Raw genomic sequence first — 23,433 nt, 5'->3', positions numbered from 1 at the left:
CGCTAGCATGCTAATCATCCAGGCCTGTTGTAAATATACACAGCGTATAAATAGAGGATACTGAGACCTGAGACATTTGGATCTAATTCCGAGGAGGAACAGGTTTGTGTTCTGCTGCTCTGGATGATTTGGCACAGGCTGCCTGTGACTGTGGTCAGGTTTGAGGGGCGAGTGCACAAATTATAGATCCGCTCCTGCCGTCACTGCTGCACCACAGGCTCAGTGCAACATTTCATCCGCTTAACGGTGGATTAAAGCATCCTGCGGGCACATTGATATAGGCCGGGGCTATCACTTGTCTTTAAAGGAGAGAGGAAGCCCATGGAAACAGGCTGGATTTAGCTGCTGGATCAGAACCAAACACTGGGCAACACTTCACTGGAGATGGAAATTTAAAAATATTGTGTGGCTCATGAAATTAAACAGAAACAAGATCAAGTCATTGAGGGATGAGCCCAATCCAACTAAGCTGATAGCTGTGCTCTATAATGTGTTGAATAGCACATAATTGTTTCATTTCTTAACACACCAAACGAATTTTAACATAGATCTGTCAATGTTTAGATCTTTAATTGTGGCCTTCCTGTATTTTTCATCTTAGTTTGGAGTTACTTGGCCCCGATTAATACCTTAATTCATGTCCATCACGAGATAACACCGGTTCCAAAATCAGAAATCTGACAACAGAGCCAGGGAATGTGGACAGCTCTCAGATCTTTTGCCGCTGTCACTTTGAACTAAATATGTTTGCACCTGGAGCTCATGCTTATGCTCACAGCAAAATGAGGCGATGTGATCTTAAAGAGCAGCTGGAGGAAGTTCATGTGACCTATCGGAGGCCATTTGGCCTGATTACTGTTTTTCTTACTTGGGTCAAAATGTTAATGGATGATGTTTCATTGTTCTATCTCAGAATATTTCATATTCGGTTTGTGGAATTTCACATACACTGTGTTGAAACTGATAGTATGTAATGAAATTGATAAAAAAAAACAATACAGGTGTTAAAGCAAAAGGTTTCACTTTACAAAGACATTCTCATCACTGACATATTGTGTTCAAATTTATATTCAGCCATTTAAGAGGTCAAAACAAAGTCAAAGTACTTCTCTTTAATTTGGTGAACTGTACATTTTTTATAATTTAGCATCAAATCATATCAGAAAAAGCACAAGTAAGCCAAATGCAGCACCAACACCAACACAAAAGAACAGCATTTTGAGTCCCATTGAAATGTTAAAATTCTAGATCTATGCATGTTTAATTTATGACTCCTTTATATTTTTCTCTTACATGTGTAAAAGCATTATGATATCGCTACACAAGAGAAAAAATAAAAAAGGAGGCTGCATGAATATTTTTGGTTTGATGGTTGCTGACTTTTGTAAGCAAGTGCTTGTTTTTACATTCAGTGAAACAGCATTAATTTATTTACATAAATCAATTGTTTTGAAATTATTAATAACTGGAACAAAATTCATACCGTAGTTTCCCTGTACAATTCATGCAGCACAAAACTTTAAAGTGCCAACAACATCAACCTAATTTACTAATACATTTTATGCTATAGCTATGGATGTGCATATTAAATCGACTAAATGGTTAAAAGTCATCGTTTGTTGTCATCCTTTATTTTTTGTTAACGTAAGCCGTAATCACCAAACATTCTGTTTATGCTGTAATGCTGCATCCTGTCTCTAGCTGGGGCTGTGGTTCACATAAATGGCCACTGCCATTACATTATAATGCTCTTCTACCTGGTTAAAAACAAGAACAGTTTTGCCGTGTTTTGATCTGGATGATGGAGATGAAGTCGTGCAGGTTGTCTGGCGATGGATATCCCGCTTAGGCATGTGGATGGAGGAGACATTGTTCACCGCAGACTGTGATCCAGTGTTTAGCCGTGTCATACAGCAGGGGTGGCCAACCTGTGGCTCGCGAGCCGCATGTGGCTCTTTGCCTTTCGGTGTGGGGCTCTTCGGTCCATTCATAAAAAAATATATAGTTATGAGTAGTGGTATGCCGATCAATTTAAACTATACATGTACGGATGCCAACATTGTGATCAGTTGGGATTGATACTTAAGTTTCAGTTTCTCTTCTCTAGTACAAAGTGAAACACACAAACACAGTAAATCTCGCTTTGAAAATTGGAAATGTATTTTTATGCGTGACATGGCTTTCCACAGTACCACGGTCCTTTTTGTGGCTCTTGGTCTCTGACTGGTTGGCCACCCCTGTCATTCAGGGTGTCCATAAAGTCTCTTTACAACTCAAAAAATATACAACAAAGGCAGTTGATGAGATCAGATTTGTTCTATGTACTCAGTAGTTATCAATGTTTTTCTTAATATTGCATTTTTGTATTTCAGGCAGTCTTGTGAAAGAGGTACTCTTAAACGAACCCCTAAAAATGGCTACTCCTCAGGAAAAGGCACAATGTGTTTCTTGGTTTAGAGAAACAAAATTGCATACACAAACTCAGCAAAACGACAGGGCTATGTTAAAGATATTGTGTATTGAACAAAGATACGGGACATCACTTCTCGAAAGAAAAAGATCATCAATGCCATTGCCACCATTGATGAGACCATGCTACAGCAAACGTGGCAAGAAATCCAATTTATCTGCTTTTGTAACCATTTTTAACCTGTAAAGAGACTTTACAGATACCCTGTATCCTGTATATTGTGCCCGTATGGACTGGGTGTTTTCGTATCCCGTCTTTCTTATCTTAGATCAGTCTGATTAACATTCAAATCATTGGGGAAATAGCTGCTCTAAAACATCCCTAACTGAAGCATTTCAGTTTTCATTTTTGTCCATCGAAAGCAAGAGTTGTAGTTTTGTCAAATACATTAACCACCCTTTTCCTTTAAATTAGGTTAAATATGAAAGTAATCCACTTACATTTGCTAAACAGTGAGAGTCAAAACAGTGATAAGTTGTTTGACTTACACAATTATTTTGTCTAAATTTGGCAAGTTTGAACTGAAAGCAAACAAATTCAGTTATTAGTTTCTAATAAACTGAGCTCAGCATTTGTTCAACTTTGAAAAAGACTTTCTAATAACTTTTCCACCCAGATTTTAACTGAAGTTTCCTTTTCCCGTGTGGTCATTTGTTGCTTTTGAAGCATTCCTTCAATCTGAAAGAGAGAAAAAGACAGAAGAATGAAAACAATGTTTCCTGTCCCACAGTCACATCACCTGCTTTTTCCACTTGTAACTTCTGCTTTGACCAAATTTATGTGGCCTTTGCCACGACCCTTGACCTCTCTGGAGAAACATCTGTTTGAGGGAAAGGATAACTGACATAATCCTGCTCCAGATCTATTGATGTGATTTACGCTTAACTATTAAATGGCTGAAGAAACAGAGTTGTCCCTGAGGCTGATGTGAAACCAGGACACAGAGGTTCATCTTTGGGATCATTCCTCTATTTGTCAAGTGTTGCTTTAAGCCTTTAAAGTCAGCTTTTCCATTAAAAAAATACTCTCCAAAGGTTTCAGGGCCAGATGGAATTTTGCGCTTTGACAGCCATCCAAACCCTTTCATTTATAATTTTAAAGCTAAAAAAATTTGATTTAATCTGAAACTGATACGAAGGAGTTGGTCCTGGATCAGAGTACTTAGGCTCAGATTGCAGGTAAGATTTCAACATCGATCTTGGTCCACATAGCTATGTAGACTTAAACCACAGGAACAGATAGGGATCTGTGGAGACCAGTTGGACACTACAGTGAAACCTGGCTGCTGATGGATTGAGAATTCCAGTGGGGATTTAGTAGTGTGGAAGAAAATGCCCGACTTAATCCCAAGCAAGGGTGTTCATCCTTTTCAGTCACCCACAAGTAGAAAACACACAATACCAATCAGGTGAGACAATGACACTTTGTAGAAGTTATTTTTAAGGTTTAGTCAGATGTTGTTTATTTAACCTCTTTTCTTTTGCCTCTCAGAGTTTCAGAAAGCTCACTGTGGGGTAGAATACTGTGAATTAGCTTGTTGTTTTTTTAGTTCACTTTGCATTAGTCTTGGAACTTACCTGTTGCTGTTGTGTTACACAAACCAGCAGGTATACATGATGTCATGTGCCAGTGAGGCGACCTTGTATGTACTTTGTGAAGTGATGGATGTTTTTATTGGGGCTATTGACTCAACAAGGGGCGTGCATGAAAACAGACGTGGGAACAACTGGAGAGATAATTTGTAACAGGTCTGATGGATTTATTACGTCAAAATGAAGTTTTCCTGAACTTCCTGCAGAACCTGGTGTTTACGGCAGATGTGGATTCATGTCTCAGTTATAACATAAATAGTTGGACCCAATGGAGGATAGGACGATAAGTGAATTTGGATTGACAAACAAAAACTACAGCATGGGGTGTCACCTACTACTCATTGATACCATGTTGTACAGGAGCCAGTGTGACGTGGATTTGTGCTTCCACTTGAATGTTTCAGCCACAAATATCTTCACACATCAGGTCTGTCACATGAAAGGAAACTAAAGCTTTAACATTTTCAGGTGCTTTCAGTCCTCATCACCTGAGATTCCACCTTAGCTCTCTTTAAACTGTGAGTAAACGATGAGAGACAAAGATGTAATAATGCTACGGTGTGACTCTGACAGCCTGACACCGCCTGAGGAATGTGGAGCTGATGCCAGGGGCGATACCAGCAGGTGAATGAACGTCTGTCTGTCAGCAGACCTCCTGATCACAGCAGCACTGCCAACTGCACACGGCAAGGGCAGGAATGTATGAGCAGGCATGGGGGGGAACAGCCGGAGACAGAATCGTCCCTGCAACTGTGGACCTCATGGGGTTTACACTCTGAGGGAGTCGTAGGCTACTGAAGAAGTGGGTTTTTTTTGGAGTGGATTTTGGGCAAGGGGAGCATCTTTTTGTTTTGGTCAATCTTTATGGAACTGACAATCTTTTTAGTCAAGCTAGCTGATTTGCTTTGCTAAAAATGACAAAGTCAGTCAAAAGTCTTAACACCCATTTTTATTCTTTGGCTTTTAACCCAGCTTGAGACTCTGCTCATGTTTTAGTGTTTTATGGCTTGTTTTAGTTTTTATTAATCGTTTCATTGTTTTAAATTATTTTTACAACAACATAACAATCATTTTACAACGTGCACCTTTGTTTCAATTATTTATTTGTTTTATTTACTTATTTATTCCTGCACAACTTTTATGTACAGCACTCTGTTACAGCTGAGGTTGTTTTAAAGTGCTATTTAAATAAAGTTGAGTTTAGTTGAGTCATGTCATTGGTTGATCAACAGTTTAAATGGCCAGACCTTTCTAAAGCAAAACAAACAAGTCAGAGTTATCCCTTATAGTCTGAAACATATTGATAATTACAGTCTCTGGAAAAAAAAAAATCTTCCTCCGTTGCAACTCTTTGTTGTTTGATACTTTTTTGAATAAAAAATTGCAAAGACATCAGCTTACCTTATTTTAGCACCAGATAGTGAATTTTAGCAGGTGTGAACCTGATTAACAAAAGAACCTTTTTTTTTTATTTTCTGTAATTGTAAACTAGCTAGCATTTAGCATTGGGATCAAAGTGTTGCTGTCTTAGCTGCTAGAATAGTTGAGCAAAGAGGATTTGTGAATACCAAAATTTCAGATGTGGCATATTTTCCAGAGCTGTTATCAGACATCCAAGCAATAAACCTGTTCAACCACAAAGATTAAAAATCAGATACTTGATAAGGATTTAAAAATTGTTCTGAATTTTTTTTGGGGTAAAGTCAAAAAGCAGGTCTCCAGACTTTTATGATGACAAACAAGGCAAAGATTTGTGTAATGGTAAATATGACAACAAATTTTAGGCTGCTGTTTTTTTCAAAGCAAAAGCCTGACTGCAGTAGAAAGTAAAAGGGTTGCACTGAGGCAACATGGTCAATCACTCAAAAAATGTCAAGAGTGTGATGTGTGTTTTAAAATTACCCACAATAACTCAACAAATTATAAACCCTACTTCTCTACAAGTAGTTTTCACTACTGACTCATCCCGTTGAGTGATGTGCAGTTTGGTTTAAAGAAGGTAAACATTCTCCACTAAATTAAGCTCTCTAAATGTTTGAACACCACCTGCCAGAGTATGAAGTGAAGTACAAAGGAAGAATCCAGAAAATGTGACGTTCCTGTTGTTTAGTGTCGATGGTGTAAATAGTGAGGGTCAATGCTCAGCATACTTTGACCTCTCCTAAAGTAAAGGATGTAAGTCCACACATCAGAGGAAAGTATGAGGAAGACTTTTAGGGGCTGGAATATAAAAATAATATAAACTCTACCCAAAAAATATTTGAGTCAAAAACACCAATTTGTCATGTCATCCTCTGTTTCCCACAAGTATTTCCATATTTATCAGGCTCTGTCATGTGCAGGAGTCTGTTAAAATGTATCCCAGATCAGGCTTCACATCATAGCAGCCGCTACACATCCAATTCTGCAGAGACTTGCTTAGTGTCAGGCAAAGAATGTCAGCCAGTTGACTCTGACATTGAGGCCACATTATTCTCCTGCAGTCACTCTGTGCACCCTCTAATTAGGACTGTCTGACCTCTGACTCTTAGGAAGGACTTTATCCCAGAAGCCCCTGCTGGTCAAAGTATTAAAGCAGGAGGATAGATGCTTTGGTTTTGATGAAGGGACATGACACAGGAAGCTGACCCTGTAAAGTTTGACTTACAGCGATAATGTTTACAAACACAAGGGAAGGGATCAATCTGGTGTTCTTGTGCCCTGACACCAGTGAGGAGAGCTGCAAGGGTTTTAGTTTAAAGACATCCAGTTTGACCTCATTTGTCACTGTTGATTTTTTTTCTACAAATGCACACTGTGACCTTCTGAGAAGCTCAGTTTCTAAACAAACTATACAAAACCTTTTGGAAAACAATAAGCCTGTCTCCTGCTCTCTTTCATTAAGAGCAGAGTTACTAATATGATGACAGAGTGACATGTTCTCATGTCAAAGGCCAAACAACACTGACAGATTTATTCGGACCAATAACAGTTCCATGAATGCCTGGAATGGCTAACAAACATTTTCCTATTTAGTCTTTAACAAGCAAAAGTGACCTGTTCAACATGACCTCTGCTGCAGGATACACAACTCACTGCCTGAGACTCTTCAGGGATTCAATTTCAAAATTTATAAAAATTTAACATCTTTCTACAGCAAGGTTTTCCAAACTTTTCAGCCAATTGCCCCAAAAATTGAAACGCAGCACAGGCAACTGCCTAACCAGATCAATCTAAAAACAGACAAGAATGAACAAAAAAGGCCTAAAATACTAAACTTAGCTAAAAATTAGGATACCTGTCAAATATGCACATATTAAAATGTCTTTCTGACGCCACTGAGACCATCATTATCCTGTATTAGTCACCTTGAGGTCTTGTGGATCAACCCCACTTTAGGAACCACTAATCTACAACACTAAACTTGTGAGACTGACATTAAAAAATAAAAGTTATCCTGATTTGAACTGCAGATTTCTGCTAAATACACTAAACAAAGCTGAGCTAAGAGGCTGCAAGCTTTGACTAAATCCTTCCCAGACTTATGTGAGAGGAGCATTGATCACTGAAGAATTATTAACTATAGTAAAAATGAGAACTAAACAAAACAGTCTTAAGCTGACCTGAACGTAGCCTTAGCCATGTTTCTAGATTTTGCTTTTCATAAGAAAAAACTCATTGAGTGACCCCTAACAAGAGCGTGAAAAATAAGTTTGATTATCCTCGCTAACACTTGTGGATGAGCCATGTATATTTGCTGATGCATCTTTGTAGGTTGACACTGATGAATGAAACTGAATGCATCTTCTTTCTATGAATGCTCGCTTCTGTTTTGTTGCCAGGATGAGGGTGTCTGGGTAATCATCCCTGTTTATCCCAAAACACAGACAAGAATGACCTAAATGACTACGTGGCATTGCTGTCATTCTATACTATGTGAACTGGTGATTACGTAATTTTAAACTTTCTTTTTGGATACAATGGTAAGGGCTGCTTCTAGTCAGAAAGAGATGTCTATTTTTCTGTAACCAATCCCTTTCCTCCAGCCTTGACGTTGGCCTAATGCTAAGTCCTTATAATCCAGCCCTGGCTGTGCTTTTAAAAAAAGTTCTCCATGTAAAACCATATGTTCACTGTATGGAGACTACAGCATGTAGGTACAAAAGTGATGACACACATCCACCTGTCAGCCTCAAACAGCATCAAAAGCAATACTCCAAACACAGCCCTTTAATTAAAGAAGACTAAAAGTAGTCTTTAGAACTCTGCAATGCAAGTTTTTAATTCCTTTACCAAAACTAGATGTTTTGTGATAGGAAGTGAAGAAAGGAAGGGGCAGAACCCTCCTCCACCATCTGTTTTCTCTTGGTAGTCTGATGGGAGTGTCAGCCTGTGTTTTCCAACAGTCCCTCCCTCCTGTAAAGCCGCCCAGGTGGAATGGCCAACCTGCCGATCTAAACCACTTCAAACCACCCAGGCAGGAAGTTTACCTTCACTATTATTACTGAGATAAAAATCTTTCATTACCCTCATGGTGCATTGTCATCCACTTTCAAACCTGTGTTCACACCTGCAGAAGTGCCAGACAAAATTATGTTGTTGCTTATAATTTGGTCCATTAAAAAAAGAGGAAAAACTTAAATTAAAACCAGTATATAAATATTCCAACCTCTAGACAGTTTGTTTATCCCCGCACAAATTTCAAGCAAAAATCTTTGAATCAGAACGTGACGAAAAACAGTCCTGAGTTTCAGGTTCTTTATCCTCATCGTCTCTGTGACCTGTCTCTGAGCCAGCCCCATCATCCACCCTCCAAAAACTACCTCTAATAAAACAAGCTGTGTCTGGTCAACAACCGGCCACGATTGCCTCACACAGTTAAAACTCAGTCACTCTCTTTCACTTGCTTTGAAATATACATCCCAGACAGTTTCCTCCAACATTAGCCATCAAACATGAAAGCCCAGCTCTGACTGGAAAATAACACAGTAAAGTCTCTGGTCTAATTATGCTAGTTTACTTTATGACTTGTCAGCTCGTATCCATTATCCTCCGCTGCTAAACTGTGAGTAACCTTTTAAGTGTTGTTTCCAGGTTGCTCATCACGTCTCAGACCAGGTGGGAAAGAGTGAAGGGTTCACCTTTTTTCTGTTTGGCTTGTGTTTCTTTAAGTTACGAGCCCCCAAAAATCTGCCTTAGTCTTCTAGGAATATGATGAGTTGATGACTCCTCTCTACAAACAGGCTAACCCCAATCTACATCAAAGTTTTCTAAATAGCTTCCAGTAAAAAGCAGGACAACCTGACAAAGCATTGACATGCGATCTATGTTTTCTTCAGTTATTTTGTTCAGGGTAGAAAGTAACTGAAACTATATCAATAACATGTTTGACAGCTCAAAGGCTGGTCTTCCTGAGATATTATGTTACAAGCAGTAAAATTCAGGACAGTGACTACAAATCTTTGAAAGAAAGGTACACAACTTTTTTGTGTCGAGATAATCTGTGCTCATGAATTGAACTATTCAACATTTTTCTTCAATTAGTCTTTACCGAATCAATCTCATAAACATTAAAGAAGCTGAGTTCACTTAATGTTGTAATGGTCTGAAATATTAATTGCAGCAGCAGAACATTGTTTATATTTGGCCTCTGGACCTCACCACTCTATGGAGATTTATATTACATGCAGAAATCTGAGGAGTGATGAGGCAATACCTTAAATCCCCTAGCCTACACCCCCCTGCAGATGGATGCTGAGGAGGTGGGGGGACTTTAAGTTTGAGTTGAGCTCTGATTCAGGACAGCGATGTAATGACAGAGCAGATGGAGAGACCGGAAACCTCAGAGCTTTAAATAGGCCTCTAACCTACAGGAAAGATTTGTCAGCTGATTGGGAGAATTGCACGTCAGTGAAATCAGTGGAGCTGGGGTTGCCTTTCTTGAACAAGCTTGCATGTGTTTCATTTTGTTTTCTAAAAATGAATAAATAGAATAAAATAAAATTTTTGGCCAACTCAAAACATTATCTACAAAACTGAGATTTTTGTAACAGCACAAAGGACTATGATACCATCTTCCAACCTGAGTAAGGGTTAAAACATCAGAAAAAAATACAGATTTCATCCAGCCACTAAAATAAGCTTAATACATTTTTAATTTATTAAAAAACTTCTCTAAGCATTCCAAAAGGAAAAAAAAAACTTTTTTTTTTTTACAGTATTTATCTATTCATTTTTTGGGTGAGGGGTGGTTGGGGTGGGGTTGGGAATTCTCTTTTACCTCTTCTTAACCCGTTGTGATGCCATAGTAAACAGAATGGCAACAATTGGATCAAATTTACATGATGAACCACTGCACCACCACCAAACAGGAGTAACTTGCAGCAAAAGGACCTCAATGATGACTTGTTTTGCTCTCTTTGAGTTGTCCCAGGAAACATAAATGCTGCTTGGGCCAAGTCGGTCATCAAAGAGGTAAGAGGTAAGAGAGTTTATTTTTTCCTGTATCCTATTCAACCTTTATTTTGCAAACCCCGAAGTCGAAATTTCCAAGTTCCAAGTGGGAACGCCCAGTAGAAATGCCCCTCTGTCTGAATTTCTGACTTGTAAGTCGGAGCACCCACGCCACCCCGGAGTTCCCAGTAGGAAATCCTGAGTTTGGGGGTAAACAGTAATTAAGCTCCTGCTAGATTCTTTTTATTTTAGAATTTTTGACTAGTGTTTGTCGCAATAAATCAGCCATATAGTATTATTCGGTGTTATATACCAGGGATGTCAAACTTGTGCCATGGAGGTCCAAGAGGCTGCAGGTTTTCATTCCAACCAAAAACTCCACCAGCTGATTTCACTGATTACCTCACCTTTAAGTAGAGAGCTGGGACTTATCAGTGAAACCAGCTGGTGAAGTTTTTGGTTGGAAAGAAAAAATGCTGCCTCTTGGCCCTCCATGGCACGAGTTTGGCATCTCTGTTATACACAGAAAATACCGGAGTTAATGTAAGTTTTTCTGATTTGGCAACTGGAACACTGAACTCAGAGATGATGTCACTCCGACTCCCAACTTCCCGGTTCCGGGTAAAAATGGGACGCAGCATTAGTCCCATTGCTGCCATAACTAAAAATTCCATAACCTAAGTTAAGGCCTAAATTTTGCAATTTAAAACTAAACTGAAGACTGTCCCAAGCAAATGCAGAATACCTTTTAATCTTTTTCACCAATGCAGTTTGGGCATTTGGAATTGAACAATGTCCAGAAAAAAGTTATGGATTCAATCCTTCAAGATTAGAGGGACTAAAGGAGTAAAGGACTGAAAGGAGGACAGCCAAGGGCCAAGATGGCAAAGACTGTAATACTGCACCATGATATATAGAGGCACAAGGTGTTCACGTATTTAGTTTAACAAAAAAAAAAAAAAAAAATGCTGGTTGAGAGTTTTACTGACGGGAAAGCACATTGGAGCTCTGAGATACTGGATAAACACAAAATGAAAAGGAATATTTTGAGCCAATCATATGAGGAGTAAATCATCCAGTTGATCAAGAAACAGTGTTGAGATTTGAAATGAGAATTTTTTTGAATAATAATAATAATAATAATAATAATAATAATAATAATAATAATAATAATAATAATAATAATAATAATAATAATAATAATAATAAAAACCGACAACAGCAGATCCCATTTTCCAGAGTTACCGGACTATGACTGGAGGCTTCTGCTGAAATGTTTTGGATTTCTGAAGCTGGCACTTTCTTGAGAACGGAAATGATCCGTGAATGTTGAACACAGAGCAACTGGGTGCTCAGCTTCTCAGATGTAAGCTTCTCATCAGCTGTTAAGAGCAGTGTGAATTCCTCAGATCTCACAGTGTTTCTGCACAGATAGGAAGAAAGAGGGAGCGCAGGTGCAGATTTGGGCCTAACATCCTGGAGCACAAGCACCTGGAGCATGTGATGATTAGAATGAGAGGGCTCATGTTAGCACTCGTGTTGGAGAATCTCATCCATCAGCAGGAGATAGAGTAGGAGGAACATGGTGGAATGAAGCCAAGTGTGGATTAAGTGAGCCATGATGGAGGGATTTTTGTCAAAAAAGGAGGTTTACCATTCAAAATGTACTATCTGCTTTTCCAAACTAATAAGAGCACGACAATGAAAAACTAAACAAAACAAAAACAAGCACAAATGACTTTTAAATCAAGGTCCACATTGTGACATCAAAGGTCAATAAGTATGAAAATTCTTATTTTTATTCTTACTTTTTTGTTAACTAAAACAAAAAACTTGAACTTTGCAACCAGAAGCAAGGTCATCTTAGAAAAAAGGGTTTGAAAGGATGATAGCTGAATGTTGTGGCACAGACTTTTTAATATGGAGGGAGGCTCAGTTTTGGATTCGGAAGCGGAGTTTATTTATAAACTTCTTGGTGTCAGGCTGTCAGTATGATTTACATCTTTTTCGGACAAGCATTTTAATAATTTTAGACTTAACGGTTATAGCTCTATTTTTAAAATCATATTTAAGGACAGGAAGCTGTAACACAGCACTCCCAGTGGTGGTATGGGGTCTGTTGACATGCAGTCCGGGGGTTGGGGTTTTCCCTTGTACCAACACCTGAGCTGGCTGAGCGGTGAAGCAGCTGCAGCATACCGTTTTGTATTCTTACCAAGGTCCTGGAGAAAGGGGGTAGCAAGGGGTGTTTCACACCAAACAATCAAGTGGAACGTCCTGGAAGTTGTTGCTCAACATCAAAACTGTTTAAAAGACAGAAATAAGCATTTAACCAGGGATTTTGTTATGATATTTAAATGAAAGACCAACAGCTTTAATCTGATTTGGAAACTTTTTTAAAGCATCAATATAACATAGAAGAGTGAATGCATCATCCTGGCTCATACAGTTATCTGACTTATACGCACTGAATTCTCAGTCATTCAGGTTATAATTGAAAGTTTGATCTAAATAGAGCTTGGTTTGTTGATGAACCACTAAAACACTTAAATGAAAATGGAAGTCTTTTCCTCCCTGCAAAAAATTACCTTTTATGGCTTATGTGGAGGCTTTTGAGGTCAGTGTTGGCAGACTCCAAAAAAAAAAATCTTCCACAGTCATTTTCCTAAGGTGCCTTGTGCAAGTATCACTATCACTTCACTGCTACTCAGATGAAAATTGCTTTGTGGTAAGTGGTGGTAAAGTAAAAAAATAAAATAGAATAAAAGAGTTCTGTGCTTTAGGTCTGATTTTGGCACAAGCAGCTGTTGAGTCTCTAACAGTACGTTAGCATAAGGAAGAGATTACCCAGGAGCTAATAACTCCAATGTGTTGTAATAACTCTAAGGTAAAGATCTTTATGTTAAAAAGACTCAAAGAGACCTGAAGTTATATTGTGACATTGAACATGAAACAATTTTCTAGAGGGGGAGAAAAAGACACATCAAACTCAGAGAATTTCACAGTAAGTGACAGTATGGTTGTAAGTTTTCTCACATGTTAAACAGAAAGTGTGTTGAAATGTCACCAGTTGCAGTTAGAACAATGACACAACTAAAGCAAAGAAGCGCTCCTTTGTCTGCCCATGTGACCTCAGTATCAGAGTCAAACTAGAAAGCCCTAGCAGGAAGCTTTTTATGGCTACAGAATTAACCAACCAATAATACCAACCTGTCACCTGACTGAGGTCAGCATTGTTGCTGTTGTTCTCATTTGTCTCCTTCAGTGATTCCACCGAGGTCTTGTTGGAAACTGCTCCCTCATCATCAGTTTTCTCGTCCAGACTCGGCTCCACAGGTGCAGGAGGGATCGCATCAACAACATCCTCTTTGGTTTTGTCCACAGAGCTGTCTGAGGATGGCGCTGGAGCTGCAGACTCAGCGCTGGTTTCAGCAACTGGTGTATCAGCATCACCTGTGAAGGAGAAAAAAGCAAAACTTCACTTTTCATGTTTTTTTTGACTATACAAATCGATTTCTAGAATGAGACATTAGGTGACAATGATATGTGGATGGATCAAAATTTTATCATTGGACACAAGTTGTGTAACTGGGGGAAAAACACAACATTTACGTGATGCTGATTTCAACAGAAGTTCCACTTCTGCAATCAATAAATTGTGAAATGTTGTTGTGACATTCTCACTATCATCCAAACTGTTGTGACATTGCAGATTTGATATCTGGATCCTAGCTCTTGTTGTCAAGCATAGCACCAACAATAATAACAGCACTTCCACTCATAAAGCCTGAAGTGGTTCCCCCCTCTCTGACAGTGAGGGGGAGGGATTCTCTTAAGGCATTTCAGGGGGCCACCATGATGATAATGAGGTGGCTGATTACTGACCAGTTCCTAATGAGCCACAACCATGCAGCTGTTGGAGGCTGTGGGAAAGTAGGGCGGCCCCATCATTATCTGACCCTGGGTTAGGTGGAGGGAAAGCAGAGATGAAGGGGAGAGGAAGGTGACTGCTGTTCTGCACATAATTCTGCCATGAGTGGGATGGCTCCTCTGGCATTATCCCAATCCTCAGAGAATCATGTCAGGTTTATGGCGGGTGACTAGACTCTTTACCACAGGTGGACTATTGACCTGCTTAGCTTAGCTTTGCATTCTTTCTTTCCCACATTGGACTGGAGATTTGATATTCATTTAGTTGTTTATTGTTTAAAACATGATTTAAAATTTTGGAAGAAAAAATAAATTCTTCATGTTTATTTTTTGACACAAGCAAAGCCAAGAGGCTAACAATAAATAAAAAATAAATTGGCTTTTTAAGAGAAAATAATCACTTTCTGTAAATATATGAAGCAGAAAAAGTAAAGTTTGTTACTTCAGCAGGCTGAAAATGATCTCATCTGACACCAAATCCCTCCCAGTGTTTATAAGCATTTAAAACTACAATATAACACTTTACAGTCTTGTTGGTGTGTACGCACAGGAAATGTTAACCTGTTTTCAAGTCAAAACTTCCAGAAGACTAAAAGCTCACTGGAAACCATTACTGGAAACTTTTTGGCATGTAAAGATAATCTGCAATGAGTGATGAGATTTGGGGCCAAAATGCCAAAGGTAATGTTATTTGGCTGAAATTAAGCTTTAACCAAGTCAGAAGTATTGAAAAAAGTGCATGGTAAATTGAGTTTCTCACTTTTTTTCTGTATTTGAGGAGTTAATCTTTCCTGACTGCAATGAAATAATGATAGTGAGATTTAGAGAGGTTTCAACGGCTGTGTTTTCTTACCTCTTGAGAGGACAGCCTCGCTCAACCTTCAGTCTAAGTTAAGCTAAATGATCTGGTAACAAAGAGAAAGACTGCACACCCAGATCTCTGTGTGGGCATAAGCTAACAGTGTTTAATTGTCCTACATTAATGGATCATGTTACAACTGTTTTATGGTAACAGTCCTCAAATCTTACCCTAAAGAACTGTCTTTTTCACAACTGTTGTGGTAATCTTCCCTTACCTCCTTCTCAAAGTATCCTCACGGCTCAGCTTTGTCTTATAATTATGACTAATGAGGTTTGATTTGGACTTAAACAGACAACACAGGAACAATAGGATCATTAGAGCCATGTTGCAAATTTCTACTACAATACTTTCATCACCTTTAATACAAGTATGACCACACCATACATTGCTCTCTCTGTCAATGACGTTAACTGCTTAAAAATAATCAAAAAGAAGAAGTGTTTTTTACTTGATCCAAAGGAAATGACAAACTGAACTGCTGGTGAAATAGTTTCCTGCAACTGAGCTTTTAACCTTCACTGTCTCTTTCCATCATTTCATCATAAGGAGCAATTCTTAGTTACATCTTACAGCTGCCTGGTGTTTTTATTTTCTTGATTAATTTGAAGCACTGTACTGATTTCCAGTCACGTATGTTTGTACTGTCTTTTCACACTTATATTGTTCCAAGGTTAAAAAATGTGAAATCATGGAAGAAACTCCATGAAACATGAGCTGCTTATGTTTTTTTTTCTCCAGACATATTGATAAAAAATGACATACCTTAATACCAACCAGAAAACACAATCTGACTGGCCACCCCAGATGCCACCTCAAAATACTATACTATGATTGGCTAAAAATTCATTTAGGTTTAAAACAGGACCCAAGTCAGAAATGAATGAGCACACCCCTGTGTTTTAAGCAAAACTGTGGTAGCACTTAGTCTTATCTAGTGCACAGAAATCTCCATGATGTGCTAAATTTCTTTTTTGAATTTTGGTAAAAAACACATTTTTTTCAAGCATTGGAAAAACACTCATCATCGTCTGTGAAATCAAAAATTTCAGGAAAAGGAAGTGAGGGCTTTTCAAAACCACCACCAGCACTGTCCACTTAAACAAAGTGCGGCCTAAAGCTGAAAGACGTGTCCAGACATGAAATGTCGCTTTTAGCTTTCTCATTTAGCCTAAGAAGATGTCATTCAGTGAAGTACAAGAACTCCATTCATTTTCTGTTAACATAAAAATGTTAACAAAGACAAAAACAAGCACAAGCACAAGTCTTTGTTAAGATTAGTTTAGTTCCTATTCTATACAGATGTACCGTTTCAAATTTAGCCTCAGATGCATTATCAGTCTAGAGGAAGATTAAGATCTATTTAGATCATTCACTTCACTGCTGTGCTTGTTAACATTTTTACATAAAGGCACGGGTTCTGTATGTCTGAATTAAAATTTGAATCATACTAAAAAGAATGATCTATTTTTGTGGCAAAATTTTAATGTGTTTAAATAGATAAATAAATAAATGTTTATAAAAACCCCAGTGCATTTAATACAAGGCACCAGCTGGACCATCCTGGACTGAAAGACCATGACAGTAGATTACTTAACTTCCATTTCCATCATGTGGTGATTGTGAGTACTGCATCCAAAATGTCCAAAAAGTACCTCAAAATTTGCACACTGATGATTGTTTCAGGCCCTGTATGCCTCAACTTTCGATTTCCCTCCGTTGGAATTTACACCAACTAATTCAACCAACAGTTTAAGAACATGGTTTCATGTTAGAAAAAGTGATTTGTTCTGGGGGCTGCACGGTGGTGCAACAGTTAGCGCTGCAGCCTCACAGCAAGGAGGTCACCAGTTCAAATCCCCACCTTGGCTGGTGGGCCTTTCTGTGTGGAGTTTGCATGTTCTCCCCGTGCATGTGTGGGTTCTCTCTCCGGGTGCTCCCACAGTCCAAAAACATGCTCACCAGGTTAATTGGTCACTTTAAATTGTCCCTCCGTGTGAGTGTGCTAGTGAATGGTTGTTTGTCTCTGTGTCACGATTGACTGGCGAGCAGTCCAGGGTGTACCCCGCCTCTCGCCCAGTGATATCTGGGAAAGGCTCCAGCCACCCGCAACCCTGAGCAGGACAAGCGGTATCGAAAATGGATGGATGGATGATTTGTTCTGTGGTTAGTGTCCAATCATCATCCATTTCTTATTCCAATAGGGGGATAAATTCAGTGAAGCAAAATACTTCTATTATTCAGGTTTTAGCATTTTATGGGTCTGCCCTTTCTGCAATCATTTTTACAGTGTTTCAGTGTAAATGTTAAAAGAGTGGAGCTCTTACACACTGTGCTTCCTTTTATTCAGTTTAACTGATCTTAAAAAAAGGAGAAGGAAAGAGCACACAATTAACCCACAACATTTTTTTTTAAATCTGCAACTTCCCTTGGTTTAACTTTAACAACTATTTAGACCTAAAACATTAACAACAAAACATGGTTTACTACCTGGTAGTTCTTACCTTTCTGCTCCCCGCCTTCCTGGGCCTCAGGTTTCTGCTCTGGCTCTTGGGACTCTTTTTTGGGTGTTTCTACACTTTCAAAGGTCTGCAAGCCTGAAAAGAAGATCAAAGTGCAAAATCAGCAAGAGGTATTTATTATTAGTGTTATAATTATTGTTGTTTTTTTTGACAAACCATTCTGAGGCACAGCATCAATATGCATCTCAGGCTCCACAGCACTGAGAGGGATGTTGGCTTCATCCGGTCTAGATGTGAGGTCCACAGAGTAGCGCTGAGGAATGAAAGGGTCAGAACAATTATGCCCAGAGTGGTCTCTGTGCTACAAATGAAGCTTTTAAAAGGAAGCAGCTGGTATCATAAGCTCAGCATTAACAGTGGAAACAGAGGGAAACAGCTAGCCTACAGGAGTCTGTCCCCAACCACCTCCTAAACCCAGGGGCTGAGTGGTAACTTCAAACAAAAATTTACAAACATGATAGTTTCATGATTAGATGGTTAAGTGACATTACAAGCAGAAACATCATCATCATGCCTCTCTTGCTGGTCTTCAAGCAAAGGTGTGTTGACCACCTGCTTACTGTGACCTCATTTCACAAAATCTAAAGCTACACCGTTATGGTATTAAGGTTTTCACTTACCCTTCCTCTCTTTCGTGCAAAGAAGCAGGCAACAGCAAACACAAGGGCGATGATTATTATCACAACAATGATGATGATACCTGAAGACAGGAATACCGTCAATGTCTTCTACACAAAGCAAATAGCATTAGAAACACTGCAGTTTCATGTCATGATCTTCATGATACTAGTATAACTCACCAGTGTTGTCATCACTTGTCCCTGCGGGCGGAGGGACGGCACCTTAAACAAATGCGACAAAAGTCACATTTTTTATTTTAAAAAAAAGAGAAGTTGCTATTAAACAGAGCCTTTGAATGGCATGTATTGTTAAAAAGCTAGCTGAGCCTGCTATCACCCACAGGCCTTTCCTGCTCTGGTTAGCGCAAATAGAAATGCAACCAAACTTCAGATACTTTTCAATCACTAGATTCAAGGTCTGTTAATAAATTATTGAGTCTTTAATGAGCTTAAAAAAAAAAAAAAAAAAAAAAAAAAAAAGCTCCGACAACGACACTACCACCTAGCCAACATAGCTAGCAATGTTGGCAAGCGATTGCTAGCTTGCAAACACATGTAGCCAACAGGTTAAAACACTCTACGAGTCCATTTTGAGTACTTTAAGTAGATAATAACAGTAACTTGTCTCCTCCAGCTCTTGACTGCAGTGGCTCTTGGGGGTGAATATTTGTAATATATATATATATATATTTTTTTTATTTATTTATTTATTTATTTTTTTAGCTCCTTAAACAACACTTGTTGTTCTTCACTTTGTAGCTAGCCGTGTCCCTCGTGGTGGGTGTGTCAGGTCTTTCTGACTACAAACACCTGCGTGGCTAAATAATGTTAATAAATGTTGTGAGAGAATGCCAGAGGGAAAAAAAACGATTTGTGTAGAGATTGCAGGCTTTGTTTTCTCATTATATAATTCACAACATACAAAAACAAAATGTATCATATACCTGCAGTATTGATTAAGTTTAGCTGTGATCGATTGTGGGCTGTCCTTACAATAGAGAGGTGTTTGGTGAGTAAGAAGTGAGTTATCAAAAGTTCATGATGTGGAAATTGGTGAAAAGATCTGTGTTAAGTCTTACCTTTGCCCTTACCCTTCTCTTTCGTTGCAGGTACCTTTGTGGTCCCACCAATTTTGGACGTTGGCAGTGCAGTTGTTGCCCTGTTACCATCTTTGGTACTTCCACCTTATGGTTGAGGGACATGAGTCGTCACAATAGCAAACAATGGTACAGGGGCAAACAATCAAACTATAAAATCAAGTCTATCACCATCTTTCTTTGTCACAGTGGAATTGACGGTGCTATTACTGGTGGTGACGCTGATGGGGATTTTGGTGGTAATATTGCTGGTGACTCCAGAAGGTGTTACAGTGTTGATAGTATTGTCTCCTTTTGAAGGTGTGTTGGGTGTACTGGTTTTTGATGGTTGACTTGCTGTGACAAGAGACCCCACCAAATCTGTACAGAAGAAATAAGAATTTTCATAAGAATGCAACTGATAAGCACAGAGAGGAACAAGGGTCAGGCATAAAACTATGACAACTTTTTCCTGTTGAATGTTTTGTTTCTTTGTATGTACACAGAGATTTGCAACAAAATATATTCTGTGGAGTCATTTCCTGCTTATCTACATATGGCTTTGTTGACTGTAAAGGGAACTATACAGAAGACTTCTTTTTAAGGAAGACAGGGTCCAGTAGCTGTTGCTTGTATTTGAATTTGGCATATGGTTAAAAGCTTGGGCTTTTTTCAGCCACTTCTCATCAGAGCAATCCTATCACTTATGAAGATCCCCAGTAATTGTAACACATGGTTTACAAGACTCTGACCCAAAGATCCAGCCAACAACTCAAATATTTCTATCATTATCAAAAACTGACAGCAAAATAGTCAACACCACGCAAAAATATCCAATATCTGTAACTTCTATTTTTCACAATTGCTAAAGCACTAAACCCCATTTTGTGAACCAAATTGTTAGTGGCCTAAACTCATTTTTCAAATCAAACATTCTTTTGGCCAAATTTTACAAACTGTTCAGGTACTGAGACTGAACTTGCAGAACTCATCTGCTCTTTTTTGCAGAACTCTAAACACATTCTTTGTCACTAAACACATTTTACACTGTAATACACTTGTGTTGCAAAATTGTAAACACTGGCAGCAACGTGAACACAACTCCAACCCAGCTGTCACCACACAACAACTCATAATTGAAGACACATTTCTAATGACGTGATCAGACTAATTCGACAGGATAAAAGCCAGTTCAGAGTGCACAGGTGGCACATGTGCTTCCATCTACAATGAACAGAAACATAAAGAGAGGCAGAATAGTTTGTTTGAGAGGTGGTGGCCAAGGAGGAAGAGGTCAAGGAAGACCAGGAACAATCATTACTGATCAAATTCGGGCAACAATAGTACACCATGTCCTTGTTCATGGCATGACAATGAGAGAGTCAGGACAAAAGGTCAAACCCAATTTGAGGAGATTCTCTGTGGCTAGCATTGTCAGGACATTCAGAGAAGGGGTATTTGTTTCTTGTAAAACATTTGGTATACACAATAGTATACCATAAGTACAGTAACACTAATTTACAATACGATCTCAGAATTTTCAGGAATACTTTCTATCATTCAATAGGTTACCCAACTCATTCTCAACAAAGGCCATATTTGTTTTTGTATTCACTCACAGCTTGTCATCTTTGGTTGTAGATGTGGGCTTGTCCATTTTTGTTTTCTTTATCGTAAACTACTTTGTGCAACAGGAAATTTCTGTGAAAACTGTCAGGAAATGCTTTCTCACTCCTGTATTGGCTTCAAACTTAATCTGATGCTTTTTGTGATAACTCCCCTGACACCTAAGCTCCTTCTTGTGATCCTATTGTTGACAGTTTTAACAAAACTTAGGTCAACCCTTGATAAATTAGCTCCAGCAAAATGAATAAAATAAGTCAATAAAAAATAATAATCCATAGATATAAATTCAAATCTTCATGAAGAAATCAAGAAATCATTCATTTAAAGAGAAACTAAATAGTAAAAAGATAGGTGTCAGAAGAGTAAAAAGCAAATTGTACTGTTTTATAGGAAGAAATGAGTATAACTTTTCAAAACTAGACTTTTTGTAACTTTTCAGAATAAAACAAAAAATCTGTTTTTTAACTATTGATAATTCAATCAATCCTTTTCAAATCAACCTTGCAACCTATACACAGACTTCAAAGATGTGTTTGACGTACTGTTTGCTGATCCATTATCTGCTGCAACAAGAGCCACCACCAAACCTGTAGGGAAGAGATCAACATTTTCATAAGGATGCAGCCGATGAGCACAGAGAGGATCAAAATTCAGTCACAAAACTATGTTTTGCGGAGTAGCTGACAGAAGTTGGTGAAGGAATACCAATAAATAATCACATTTCAATGGGATAATTTAGCTTTTTTTTTTTTTTTTTTTTTTCCAAAACGTAACTTTTTAAAATGCATAATCAGGATACAAAAATCCCTTTTTCAGCAATAGATAGTTTAATCAATCCATTTAAAGTCAACCTTGCAACTTATACACAAAACTGAAGATGTTCATCTTAGCTGATGCAAAAATGTTTGCTTTGTCTACCCATCAGGAGACATAGCATCAACATTCTTCGCTATGGAGACGGCACACAGCATTACATTGCCACATCCCCTAATTGACACCTTTTTAAACTATACTTCAGATATTGAGTCACGTATGGCAGATTACTTTTTACACCTCAGTAAAGACAAAACACAGGGGGTCTGAAAGACATAAACCGCTTCCCACTAATGCAGAGACACTTTTCCATGCTTTTGTCAACTGTAAAATTGACCACTCTTCTTTCTGTTAAAGAACATTTCTTATCTGATGCTGATGCAAAATGCTGTTTGAGAACAGAGATAAGGCCCAAGTTAGGTTTTAGTCTTTTAATTATGCCTCAAATTCAAATTAAGAGACTGGGTGGGGCAGATTTTTATTATAACTTCTCAGGTCTGTAGAACAGTCTGCGAGTGGTATTTAAAAGCAAAAAAGTAAAGCTTTTAAAAGCAAAGTCTGACATGTAACTGAATTTCATTTTATACCATCTTATTTGGTGTTATTTACCTATTGGCTTAATCATTAGGCTTGAATTTAAGTCTATTCAAACATCACACACACTGCATTATTTAGATTTAATTACAAGGATGCTTTGATACATTGAATTAAAAAAAATAGTTTATAATTTATCTATTTAACATTTTTCTACAGTAACTGTTTACATCGATTGATTGAGGGATGTGTTGATTGAGTGAATGATTGACCTTAAAGTTTAAGTACCTTGTGAAAAGATGTGGCCCTATTTGCATGCAACATTTTATTACAACACAAGTTTTTCATGCAGTAAGGATTATAATTTTACAAATTCAGTTTTGTATATTTTTTGTTTTTTTATTTTAATTTATTATTATTATTATTATTATTATTATTATTATTATTATTATTATTATTATTATTATTGTTATTATTATTATTATTACATTTTTAGTTTTTTATCTCATTATCTTACATGGTTTGGAAAAAAAGACTCATTTTAATGTAGTTCCATTCAAAAATACAGATAAGTATATAAAGATGCTTACCTAGAATAAAAAAGGAAAGTCTTATCGACGCCATTGAATTTTGTTGAAAATTGAAGTAGATGGGAAAAAAAATCCAGATATTTAGTTTGTTGATTTAAGACTTACTACACAAAGGTGATGTGTTCGTTTAATATGTTTCTCCAGAAATGCTTCAGAGAATTGCATGCCTCTGAAGGAACCAAAAAGAGGATGAATGCCTCAGACCACAACAGGATGCATCAAAGAACAGAGTTGCTCAAACGGTGTAAGTAAGAGGAAACGGAGTGCTGGTGTGTTGCCTCAGACTCTCTCCTCACTATGGATCAACACAGAGGTACAGAATAAGAAAGTGTGTAATACTGAGAAAAATCTGCCTTGGGTCACTTTAAT

The 23,433-nt window shown here is 38.0% G+C and overlaps 1 protein-coding gene across 1 annotated transcript; it reads right to left on the bottom strand.

Moving 5' to 3' along the window:
• Positions 1–1,228: 1,228 nt before the first annotated feature.
• On the bottom strand, positions 1,229–23,202 carry LOC141808364 (uncharacterized). Its single transcript, XM_074694923.1, has 11 exons — positions 23,065–23,202; positions 21,670–21,714; positions 19,694–19,882; positions 19,505–19,609; positions 18,606–18,647; positions 18,426–18,505; positions 17,962–18,058; positions 17,788–17,880; positions 13,705–13,947; positions 12,710–12,797; positions 1,229–3,148 (listed from the first exon to the last, which is right to left on the bottom strand). The coding sequence occupies exons 1-10, from the start codon at positions 23,096–23,098 to the stop codon at positions 12,745–12,747; spliced, it is 981 nt and encodes a 326-aa protein (XP_074551024.1). The 5' UTR covers positions 23,099–23,202; the 3' UTR covers positions 1,229–3,148; positions 12,710–12,744.
• Positions 23,203–23,433: the final 231 nt, after the last annotated feature.

This window comes from Halichoeres trimaculatus, unplaced genomic scaffold (assembly GCF_033239565.1).
Source record: "Halichoeres trimaculatus isolate MK-OKI-2021-1 unplaced genomic scaffold, fHalTri1.1 fHalTri1_scaffold_2, whole genome shotgun sequence".
Taxonomy (NCBI): Eukaryota; Metazoa; Chordata; class Actinopteri; order Labriformes; family Labridae; genus Halichoeres; species Halichoeres trimaculatus.
The sequence above is the reverse complement of the archived record's forward strand: the minus strand, read 5'-3'. Positions and strand labels throughout refer to the sequence as shown.

Excerpts from the sequence above, each read along its gene's own strand:
- LOC141808364 (XM_074694923.1), bottom strand. The coding sequence starts at position 23,098 with ATGGCGTCGATAAGACTTTCCTTTTTTATTCTAG. Across the intron at positions 21,715-23,064 it reads ACTTTCCTTTTTTATTCTAG|GTTTGGTGGTGGCTCTTGTT; the intron begins GTAAGCATCTTT and ends TCTTCCCTACAG. Across the intron at positions 13,948-17,787 it reads GGAAGGCGGGGAGCAGAAAG|GTGATGCTGATACACCAGTT; the intron begins GTAAGAACTACC and ends TCTCCTTCACAG.